Source organism: Drosophila ananassae, assembly GCF_017639315.1.
Source record: "Drosophila ananassae strain 14024-0371.13 chromosome Y unlocalized genomic scaffold, ASM1763931v2 tig00000255, whole genome shotgun sequence".
NCBI lineage: Eukaryota > Metazoa > Arthropoda > Insecta > Diptera > Drosophilidae > Drosophila > Drosophila ananassae.
In genome coordinates this window covers 497,281-510,189 of record NW_025319107.1, presented here as the reverse complement: position 1 = coordinate 510,189, position 12,909 = coordinate 497,281, and the positions used below count along the sequence as shown (strand labels likewise).

Sequence of the window (12,909 nt, the reverse complement as noted above, 5' to 3'; positions counted from 1 at the left end):
ATAAATAACAATATTACAATTAAAAATTACAAAGAAATTACAATGACAATTTACCAATCATGTGCCATTTTCATTGTCAATTTCATGAATATCATTTCCTAATGTCGTGATAATTGGGTTATGGTAACTAAAGTGCGAGATATATACGTGAGCACTTAAATCCTTAATGAATCGTGCAAAAACTGCATCGATTGTTGTCCCGTGTCTAGTCGTGCTAGTGTTCCTATCATTAACAATATCCAAATTGAGTGTGTTTTTCAAAAAGTTCAATAACTCTACAGATTCTTCCCTCGCGAAATTAACATTAAAATCTCCCGAAATGATCATAGGAATTTCGTGATAATTCTTATTCAATAGCCTCGAACCACCCTCTGTATATGGCAGAAGCACATGGTGGATAAAATCTTTAATATCAGTAATCGATTTACCTGGTGAGATATAAATCGACACCATAATAATTGTTTTCCCATTAGCCAGAGAGCATTCTGCAGCACACAAATCCCCAACGGAGGATGTATGACTAGAAACGAATTCATGGTTACGGGCATGAACGTCATTATGTTTTACCACAACATGTTGGAGTCTATTTACATTTTGATATATACCGACACCACCCGCTCTAACACTGGGTCTCTTGTATTGTACAATGCAATCAAAATTTTCAACATTAACATTCCTGTCATCGTCAAGCCAAGTTTCGGAAAGCATCAATATATCCGAATTTTTTAGAACATTACCTCGTAAATCTGTTGCATGTTTGTTAATACTTTGACAATTGAATGAGAATATCGTCATATCTCCTTTCTCAATATTTTCTAACAGTACTAGATCGAGAGTTTTTAAACGAACCGTAGAAAGTCTGTCAAATTCTCTTCTCAATTGAGCTACTGATGTGTCTTCGCGTCGTCCGTGATGGAATAAAACCTGATTTTCTGCAGACACTATATAGAGACCTTGAGGACTTGTAACTCTTGATAAAGCTACATAAACCAAGGATTGCGAATGTTTCTTGCTATACGTATACACAACACTATCGTACGTTCCTCCTTGCGACTTGTGAATAGTCATTGCGCATGCTGGCTTAAGTGGAAAATGGTTTCTCTTTGCTTGGATTTTACTAAGTGATTTAGTTTTGTATAATGGGAAAGTCGCTGACCTACGACTTATCGGAGTTGCGTCATTACTTATTCCTAGTCGAGTAGCATATTGAGCTGTTTTACTACGTGTCCGTCTTCCTACACCTTTTGGAAAAATTAGCCAAACTCTGATAATTTTGTGGCTTTGATCATCTAACTCAACATAGACCAATTTACCGACTGCTCCATTTGCTAATCCATCTGTTACATCGATATTCGTTGTGACTAAATATGGTTTGTTCAAAGCAAAAACGATTTGGTACGGGAGGCCACCAGTACCAATTGATGACAGTTGATGTAGTTTGAGTCTTGCATCTCGTTCTTTTTGAAAATCATTACCACAACCGATTATTTCGTCGTCAGCGATAGAATCTTTCTTATTCTCACTTGAGTTCAATACAGAAAGATTGTAAGTATCGGCAGAATAATTATCATAGTATAATCTAACTCCATTGGGACAAAGATTATGGGCATCCTCATTCGTAACGAACCTTGATTCAATGAGTTCCAGTTGTTGTCTGGTCAAAATTTCCCCGTTACCAATTTTCGTTAAGGCTGATGAGAAACATTCATTTTCTTGTCTCATAACCTCTGTCAGTTCATAAAATTTAATACTCCTCCATAACTGATTACCACCTATTCTTTGTATTTTTTGCTTATAAATAGGAGTTGCTCTCACTGGTGGCAATTGTCTCAAATCTCCGATAAAGATCATATTCATACCACCGAATAAGGAATCATAATGACCTGTTATCTCTCTCAGTCTTAAATCTATTCGTTCTAACATCTCAGCACCAATCATACTCACTTCATCGATAACTATTACTTTCACGTACTTGAAAAGTGTTCGATATAAAAATTTCAGTTCATTTGATAGTGGAATTCGATTCGCCGGTGATATTTTGAAAGCCGTATGAACTGTTGTGCCCCCAATAGCTACTGCTGCCTTTCCTGTTGATGCGCAAGCAATATAAGCGTTTAAATACCCATCAGTATTAGAAAATCGGTTGAAAATCTCCATTAATAATTTGATGGTGAATGTTTTTCCACATCCTGCTGGCCCGGTTAAGAGTAAGTGTAAGGGTAATGCGTTTTCTGTTTGATTTAAATGTATACAGTGTTGTAACAATTCGAATTGCTTCTCATTTGTTAATCTCATTAAATCATTAAACTTGTCATTCTCCATAATGTTATCTTTTTTCCTGGCAATTGCACCAAGTTTGTTCAATGATGCTTGCCGCAAATCAAGATTGGCAATTGAATGGGGATCATTCAGGAGTTGTTCATACGGATCAGGCTCTTGATGGACATTCACTTGATTTCGGTCGTCATCATAAAGAAGTTCTTCACGACATAACTGAGCGCATATTTCCATAGTTTTAGCAATGTCTAAATTTGACTCGAATTCTTTTCTACGTTCCATTATTAATGCCTCATTCTGTTCAAATAATTGTAGAAATTGCATGTCTGCTAAAACATCTGTTTCTTCAACTCTTAACTTGAGGTGTAAAGTAACCATCTCCCTCTTATAGTCTGCGAAGTCTTTTCCCATGTCGTAATTTCTATACCTAATTATTCGTGGTATTCTCCTTTCAGAAATTTTTCCTTTGGGACCTACATTATATTTCGAAACAAATTGTGCTAACGTTACGTCTTCGAGTTCTTCCGGCCTCTTCTCATATTTGTCAAACCAATTTTGTTTCCAAATGTCAGTGCAATCGTAACCAAGTTCTTCAAGTTCTTTATTTGTTTTCCTAATTCGTTCACGCTCTTGTGGCCAGAGTGTTGGTATGTAAACGACTGCTACTGACGTTTTAGACATTGGCAACCGCAATAAAAACCAAGCGGCCTCTTGACTTGTCATTTCAACACTATTGAGCACGTTAACACTAAGTTTTCTGAGTGCCTCAACGATATCAAAGTCCGGATTTTCGTCAATAACCTCTACAATTTGTCGCTGCAAATTGCTGATGCCTCTATTAGTTTTGTTGACATATTCTACAACGTATTGTGCGCACGAATACTCTTCAATAATATATTGAAAGTCCATGTTAGATCCTAATACATTTAACAAGAAAGGATTGAAGAAATTATACCATTTTTCCGAAGGAAGTCGTTTAACAAATGCTCGTGGTCTCATTATGCCGGCTCGTATAATGTTAATATACTGTTCATCCGAAGTAATTAAGTTGCAGTCATAAAAATGATTAATGCTGTCATAATCAATGTCTTCTAGATTTTTCCTGATTAATTTATAACGATTCTTTAGCTCTCGAATTTGTGGATGATCTATCTCCAATGGTGTGAGAATGGCAGTTTTACGCATGGGCATAAAAGGTGCATCAAAGCGGCAAGTGGGAGAGTGATTCGGTTGGTTATTTTTGTAGCACGTAAATGTATGTTTGTGAGTTTGAAGTCTAATATTTTCTGAAGCTTCAGCTGGAGAGACTGAGATTAGAGTATCTATGAGGGATACAGTAGCCTCGTAATCTGCGCCTAGTGGATCGTTTGGAGCATTGTCTAACCATATAAGTGAATGAACATGTGGACTACCTCGGTGCTGAAATTCGATGCGCTTGAAGAAATTGATGACTCTATATTTTCCAAATGGACTACATTTTTTGGATTGTAAAATTGAAAAGATAACGTTAATTAATTTATCGATATGGAGTGCGCAACTAACTGCATCTTCATTAATCAAAGTTGTTTTATGAATGTAATTTAAATTTTCTAGTTGCTCTTCTGTCAATTTTACACGTTCTTTCAAGAAATGCAAAGTCTGTAACAATTTTTTCCAACCGATTTCATTTGCACTCATTGTTAAAAACATTGTAGGTCTCCCTAACTGACGCATCATTGCAAATAGATTCCGCTGGCGCTCAGACCAATATGCAGCTGAATTTGGAATCGGTTTTAAAAAAGCTAAGTTCTTATCTAAACAGTTGTTAACGTAGTCCGGAGACATAATAGTCTCTTTACTTATATTTGTATTTGTCCCAATGTGTTTGAAAGTAATCTTTAGAGAGTCGCTGACCCTCGAACGCATAATTTTTGCCGCAACGTAAAGAAGTTTATTAGGCGTAACTCCTCTCCTGTCAGAACGCCGTAATTCACTCGTGGCAATCATGAAAGGCGTAACACTAATCTCTGGGTTGAACTCTCTAAATTGTCCGAGGTAGATCGAAGGGAAAGAAAGATCTTCTGCGTGTTTATCGAATAACAAACTTTTCGGTACGTTTCTTTCACCCGGTGCGATTTGTAAGAAATTGTCTTCGTTCCAGAGCAAAGTATGCTGCTGCGCGATAAGACTTTCTTCGATTGGGATATGTTCGCTCAATTCCTCAATGTTAACCACTTGAGGAGCATTCCTATGATCAAACATCTGAGGAGAGACATTCTCATCACTGTTAAACGTTGTATTGCTAGATTCTCGTACAGGCGTGTAGTCTATTTGAATATCTTGCTCAATATTCCCGAGAAAAGAGTTATTTATGGATATTTTATAAAATTTATACATTGGTTGATCAACTAGATACCGTAACCAAGCTTTAATTTCGCCTTTTGAAGTGAAACTTCTTTAGGCGCGTAATGGATTTTCGGGGACGGAGTAAAACCGAGTCAGGATCGACACGAAAATGCGAGTACCCCCACCACCGCTCACCGTTCACTGTCCCTCTCTCACCATATGCGCTTGTTGAGGTGGGGGAGCCGCTCACGAACGTTGTCTCTCTTCTCTTCTTTCCTCTCTCTCAGACACCAGCGAACTGCGCCACGCCAAGCATTAGCTGCTTGGTTAGTATACTGCGTCGAGAGTGTAATACGAGTGAAATACGTAATTGATTGTGGTTCATACGGTTTGGTACAGAATTTCAGTGTTAAAAATGAGTAGTGACGAGATAGACGTGATGAACACATCAGTGGCACAAGAGGAAATATCCCCTGAGAATCACCAAAGAAGAGGAGAGTCTGATTCACACAGTGATGACAATAACATAAGGTAAATATGACCTATAAGAGCTGATAAATATTTCACAATATAGTAGTATTGTTGGAATACGATTGTTTAACATATTGGCGAGATTATACTAACAGTGAAATATGATGTAGGAATGTCGTTAGAATCAAAGCAATGGCCAACAGGCGGTACAGACAGCGGAAAAAAGAATTAAAGCCTCCCAAACCTCAAGCTAAAACGGCAGCAGAACGTTGTAAAGCATACAGAGACCGTCAAAAACTTCGGCAATCTGCGGTAGCTGAAGCTATAACACCTGCTCCAGTTCCATCAAAAAAACCGAAAATCGTTCCAAATTCTACGTGTACTGCGAATTTATTGAGTCCCAATGATGGTCCAGAATACGTCCTACATGCAGCACAAATACATAACCAACATAACCAACAGAATGTACACGATGACCATGAACTCCCGAATAGAGAATCACTGAGTGATGTTGATTCCGACATGGATATTGGAGAGCATTTCGATGGGCCACCGATAGAATTTGATAATGACTTTGTGCCTCCCTATAGTGGCTATGTGAACCACAAATTTGCACATAAACAATTTCAAAAAATGTTTGTGGAAAATCCTTTCGGCTATGCTTGCAGCGTTTGCGATCGGCTTTGGTTCGAAAAGGATTTAAAAAAGGCGACATCCGCTGATGAAACGTTGCTTAAAAAAATAACGGTATGTTTAAAGCATAATGTGGATGTTATCATAATTTTCTTAATGTCGTAACTCTTATCAATGTTTGAAATTAATAGTTAACATATTTTCCAGGCTCTTGCGAACATTGCTGATGCAAAACTATGTACTACATGCAAAAGGAGTATGCAGAATAAGAAAATTCCAACGCTAGCGACCTTCAATGGCTTCAAATATCCGGAAAGACCAGCCTATTTGCCTCAACTCAACCTCATTGCTGAAAGATTAATTTCGCCTAGACTACCATTCATGCAAATACGGCGAATAAGACACGTTAACGGTCAGTTCTGCATAAGTGGCCAGATCATCAATGTTCCTGTCTCGGTAGATAATATGGTGAGCGTTTTGCCAAGACATGTGGATGACGATTTTTGCATCAACGTACACATTAAAAAGAAATTAATCCATAAGTCGAGTTATTTGCAAGGGTTGGTGAAAAAAGGCGAAATTAAAGCTTGGTTACGGTATCTAGTTGATCAACCAATGTATAAATTTTATAAAATATCCATAAATAACTCTTTTCTCGGGAATATTGAGCAAGATATTCAAATAGACTACACGCCTGTACGAGAATCTAGCAATACAACGTTTAACAGTGATGAGAATGTCTCTCCTCAGATGTTTGATCATAGGAATGCTCCTCAAGTGGTTAACATTGAGGAATTGAGCGAACATATCCCAATCGAAGAAAGTCTTATCACGCAGCAGCATACTTTGCTCTGGAACGAAGACAATTTCTTACAAATCGCACCGGGTGAAAGAAACGTACCGAAAAGTTTGTTATTCGATAAACACGCAGAAGATCTTTCTTTCCCTTCGATCTACCTCGGACAATTTAGAGAGTTCAACCCAGAGATTAGTGTTACGCCTTTCATGATTGCCACGAGTGAATTACGGCGTTCTGACAGGAGAGGAGTTACGCCTAATAAACTTCTTTACGTTGCGGCAAAAATTATGCGTTCGATGGTCAGCGACTCTCTAAAGATTACTTTCAAACACATTGGGACAAATACAAATATAAGTAAAGAGACTATTATGTCTCCGGACTACATTAACAACTGTTTAGATAAGAACTTAGCTTTTTTAAAACCGATTCCAAATTCAGCTGCATATTGGTCTGAGCGCAAGCGGAATCTATTTGCAATGATGCGTCAGTTAGGGAGACCTACAATGTTTTTAACAATGAGTGCAAATGAAATCGGTTGGAAAAAATTGTTACAGACTTAGCATTTCTTGAAAGAACGTGTAAAATTGACAGAAGAGCAACTAGAAAATTTAAATTACTTTCATAAAACAACTTTGATTAATGAAGATGCAGTTAGTTGCGCACTCCATTTCGATAAATTAATTAACGTTATCTTTTCAATTTTACAATCCAAAAAATGTAGTCCATTTGGAAAATATAGAGTCATCAATTTCTTCAAGCGCATCGAATTTCAGCACCGAGGTAGTCCACATGTTCATTCACTTATATGGTTAGACAATGCTCCAAACGATCCACTAGGCGCAGATTACGAGGCTACTGTATCCCTCATAGATACTCTAATCTCAGTCTCTCCAGCTGAAGCTTCAGAAAATATTAGACTTCAAACTCACAAACATACATTTACGTGCTACAAAAATAACCAACCGAATCACTCTCCCACTTGCCGCTTTGATGCACCTTTTATGCCCATGCGTAAAACTACCATTCTCACACCATTGGAGATAGATCATCCACAAATTCGAGAGCTAAAGAATCGTTATAAATTAATCAGGAAAAATTTAGAAGACATTGATTATGACAGCATTAATCATTTTTATGACTGCAACTTAATTACTTCGGATGAACAGTATATTAACATTATACGAGCCGGCATAATGAGACCACGAGCATTTGTTAAACGACTTCCTTCGGAAAAATGGTATAATTTCTTCAATCCTTTCTTGTTAAATGTATTAGGATCTAACATGGACTTTCAATATATTATTGAAGAGCATTCGTGCGCACAATACGTTGTAGAATATGTCAACAAAACTAATAGAGGCATCAGCAATTTGCAGCGACAAATTGTAGAGGTTATTGACGAAAATCCGGACTTTGATATCGTTGAGGCACTCAGAAAACTTAGTGTTAACGTGCTCAATAGTGTTGAAATGACAAGTCAAGAGGCCGCTTGGTTTTTATTGCGGTTGCCAATGTCTAAAACGTCAGTAGCAGTCGTTTACATACCAACACTCTGGCCACAAGAGCGTGAACGAATTAGGAAAACAAATAAAGAACTTGAAGAACTTGGTTACGATTGCACTGACATTTGGAAACAAAATTGGTTTGACAAATATGAGAAGAGGCCGGAAGAACTCGAAGACGTAACGTTAGCACAATTTGTTTCGAAATATAATGTAGGTCCCAAAGGAAAAATTTCTGAAAGGAGAATACCACGAATAATTAGGTATAGAAATTACGACATGGGAAAAGACTTCGCAGACTATAAGAGGGAGATGGTTACTTTACACCTCAAGTTAAGAGTTGAAGAAACAGATGTTTTAGCAGACATGCAATTTCTACAATTATTTGAACAGAATGAGGCATTAATAATGGAACGTAGAAAAGAATTCGAGTCAAATTTAGACATTGCTAAAACTATGGAAATATGCGCTCAGTTATGTCGTGAAGAACTTCTTTATGATGACGACCGAAATCAAGTGAATGTCCATCAAGAGCCTGATCCGTATGAACAACTCCTGAATGATGCCCATTCAATTGCCAATCTTGATTTGCGGCAAGCATCATTGAACAAACTTGGTGCAATTGCCAGGAAAAAAGATAACATTATGGAGAATGACAAGTTTAATGATTTAATGAGATTAACAAATGAGAAGCAATTCGAATTGTTACAACACTGTATACATTTAAATCAAACAGAAAACGCATTACCCTTACACTTACTCTTAACCGGGCCAGCAGGATGTGGAAAAACATTCACCATCAAATTATTAATGGAGATTTTCAACCGATTTTCTAATACTGATGGGTATTTAAACGCTTATATTGCTTGCGCATCAACAGGAAAGGCAGCAGTAGCTATTGGGGGCACAACAGTTCATACGGCTTTCAAAATATCACCGGCGAATCGAATTCCACTATCAAATGAACTGAAATTTTTATATCGAACACTTTTCAAGTACGTGAAAGTAATAGTTATCGATGAAGTGAGTATGATTGGTGCTGAGATGTTAGAACGAATAGATTTAAGACTGAGAGAGATAACAGGTCATTATGATTCCTTATTCGGTGGTATGAATATGATCTTTATCGGAGATTTGAGACAATTGCCACCAGTGAGAGCAACTCCTATTTATAAGCAAAAAATACAAAGAATAGGTGGTAATCAGTTATGGAGGAGTATTAAATTTTATGAACTGACAGAGGTTATGAGACAAGAAAATGAATGTTTCTCATCAGCCTTAACGAAAATTGGTAACGGGGAAATTTTGACCAGACAACAACTGGAACTCATTGAATCAAGGTTCGTTACGAATGAGGATGCCCATAATCTTTGTCCCAATGGAGTTAGATTATACTATGATAATTATTCTGCCGATACTTACAATCATTCTGTATTGAACTCAAGTGAGAATAAGAAAGATTCTATCGCTGACGACGAAATAATCGGTTGTGGTAATGATTTTCAAAAAGAACGAGATGCAAGACTCAAACTACATCAACTGTCATCAATTGATACTGGTGGCCTCCCGTACCAAATCGTTTTTGCTTTGAACAAACCATATTTAGTCACAACGAATATCGATGTAACAGATGGATTAGCAAATGGAGCAGTCGGTAAATTGGTCTATGTTGAGTTAGATGATCAAAGCCACAAAATTATCAGAGTTTGGCTAATTTTTCCAAAAGGTGTAGGAAGACGGACACGTAGTAAAACAGCTCAATATGCTACTCGACTAGGAATAAGTAATGACGCAACTCCGATAAGTCGTAGGTCAGCGACTTTCCCATTATACAAAACTAAATCACTTAGTAAAATCCAAGCAAAGAGAAAGCATTTTCCACTTAAGCCAGCATGCGCAATGACTATTCACAAGTCGCAAGGAGGAACGTACGATAGTGTTGTGTATACGTATAGCAAAAAACATTCGCAATCCTTGGTTTATGTAGCTTTATCAAGAGTTACAAGTCCTCAAGGTCTCTATATAGTGTCTGCAGAAAATCAGGTTTTATTCCATCACGGACGACTCGAAGACACATCAGTAGCTCAATTGAGAAGAGAATTTGACAGACTTTCTACGGTTCGTTTAAAAACTCTCGATCTAGTACTGTTAGAAAATATTGAGAAAGGAGATATGACGATATTCTCATTCAATTGTCAAAGTATTAACAAACATGCAACAGATTTACGAGGTAATGTTCTAAAAAATTCGGACATATTGATGCTTTCCGAAACTTGGCTTGACGATGACAGGAATGTTAATGTTGAAAATTTTGATTGCATTGTACAATACAAGAGACCCAGTGTTAGAGCGGGTGGTGTCGGTATATATCAAAATGTAAATAGACTCCAACATGTTGTGGTAAAACATAATGACGTTCATGCCCGTAACCATGAATTCGTTTCTAGTCATACATCCTCCGTTGGGGATTTGTGTGCTGCAGAATGCTCTCTGGCTAATGGGAAAACAATTATTATGGTGTCGATTTATATCTCACCAGGTAAATCGATTACTGATATTAAAGATTTTATCCACCATGTGCTTCTGCCATATACAGAGGGTGGTTCGAGGCTATTGAATAAGAATTATCACGAAATTCCTATGATCATTTCGGGAGATTTTAATGTTAATTTCGCGAGGGAAGAATCTGTAGAGTTATTGAACTTTTTGAAAAACACACTCAATTTGGATATTGTTAATGATAGGAACACTAGCACGACTAGACACGGGACAACAATCGATGCAGTTTTTGCACGATTCATTAATCGAACGTCATTCATCTATAAGAAAATATTAGAAAAAGCAAATTCATGCTTCGTCGTAGAATTATTTAACCTCTAATTTTCAAACTAACCTAAGAGAGAAAATAGAGATGATGAAATGAAAATAGAGAGAGAGGAATACTAGAAGTTTCACTTCTGTCTTGCGTAGGCTTGACACACCCTTTTATTTTCACCAACCCTTGCAAATAACTCGACTTATGGATTAATTTCTTTTTAATGTGTACGTTGATGCAAAAATCGTCATCCACATGTCTTGGCAAAACGCTCACCATATTATCTACCGAGACAGGAATATTGATGATCTGGCCACTTATGCAGAACTGACCGTTAACGTGTCTTATTCGCCGTATTTGCATGAATGGTAGTCTAGGCGAAATTAATCTTTCAGCAATGAGGTTGAGTTGAGGCAAATAGGCTGGTCTTTCCGGATATTTGAAGCCATTGAAGGTCGCTAGCGTTGGAATTTTCTTATTCTGCATACTCCTTTTGCATGTAGTACATAGTTTTGCATCAGCAATGTTCGCAAGAGCCTGGAAAATATGTTAACTATTAATTTCAAACATTGATAAGAGTTACGACATTAAGAAAATTATGATAACATCCACATTATGCTTTAAACATACCGTTATTTTTTTAAGCATCGTTTGATCAGCGGATGTCGCCTTTTTTAAATCCTTTTCGAACCAAAGCCGATCGCAATCGCTGCAAGCATAGCCGAAAGGATTTTCCACAAACATTTTTTGAAATTGTTTATGTGCAAATTTGTGGTTCACATAGCCACTATAGGGAGGCACAAAGTCATTATCAAATTCTATCGGTGGCCCATCGAAATGCTCTCCAATATCCATGTCGGAATCAACATCACTCAGTGATTCTCTATTCGGGAGTTCATGGTCATCGTGTACATTCTGTTGGTTATGTTGGTTATGTATTTGTGCTGCATGTAGGACGTATTCTGGACCATCATTGGGACTCAATAAATTCGCAGTACACGTAGAATTTGGAACGATTTTCGGTTTTTTTGATGGAACTGGAGCAGGTGTTATAGCTTCAGCTACCGCAGATTGCCGAAGTTTTTGACGGTCTCTGTATGCTTTACAACGTTCTGCTGCCGTTTTAGCTTGAGGTTTGGGAGGCTTTAATTCTTTTTTCCGCTGTCTGTACCGCCTGTTGGCCATTGCTTTGATTCTAACGACATTCCTACATCATATTTCACTGTTAGTATAATCTCGCCATATGTTAAACAATCGTATTCCAACAATACTACTATATTGTGAAATATTTATCAACTCTTATAGGTCATATTTACCTTATGTTATTGTCATCACTGTGTGAATCAGACTCTCCTCTTCTTTGGTGATTCTCAGGGGGTATTTCCTCTTGTGCCACTGATGTGTTCATCACGTCTATCTCGTCACTACTCATTTTTAACACTGAAATTCTGTACCAAACCGTATGAACCACAATCAATTACGTATTTCACTCGTATTACACTCTCGACGCAGTATACTAACCAAGCAGCTAATGCTTGGCGTGGCGCAGTTCGCTGGTGTCTGAGAGAGAGGAAAGAAGAGAAGAGAGACAACGTTCGTGAGCGGCTCCCCCACCTCAACAAGCGCATATGGTGAGAGAGGGACAGTGAACGGTGAGCGGTGGTGGGGGTACTCGCATTTTCGTGTCGATCCTGACTCGGTTTTACTCCGTCCCCGAAAATCCATTACGCGCCTAAAGAAGTTTCACTTCAAAAAATTATTTTTCAAAATTTGCTCCACTGATCCTTTTTATATTGCACATGTAGATAGCTTTTGAGATGACGGAACTTTTGATATATCGCTCATATCTGGCAAAATCCTTTAACTCAAGATATAGTCCTGTAAGTGCAGCTACCCATTTTGTACAGCCTCCTGTGAAGCTTACATTTACTTATACATGTGGGTGTATTTGATTGGCAACTTTGCTTTTTGGAGTCTGCAAATATTTGGTCAATACCCTAAAAAATATCGAGTGCATCTTTTCAGATTTTAGTTTATTTATTTAAAAATAAAATCCAAATAAAAAAGGGCTTAAAAAGTAAAACGTA

At 37.5% G+C, this 12,909-nt stretch overlaps 1 protein-coding gene across 1 annotated transcript; it reads left to right on the top strand.

Moving 5' to 3' along the window:
* The first annotated feature begins 4,700 nt into the window (after positions 1 to 4,700).
* On the top strand, positions 4,701 to 6,410 carry LOC116655407. Its single transcript, XM_032453268.2, has 2 exons — positions 4,701 to 5,133; positions 5,244 to 6,410. Exons 1-2 carry the CDS (start codon positions 5,018 to 5,020, stop codon positions 5,869 to 5,871), a joined length of 744 nt encoding a protein of 247 aa, XP_032309159.2. The 5' UTR covers positions 4,701 to 5,017; the 3' UTR covers positions 5,872 to 6,410.
* Positions 6,411 to 12,909: the final 6,499 nt, after the last annotated feature.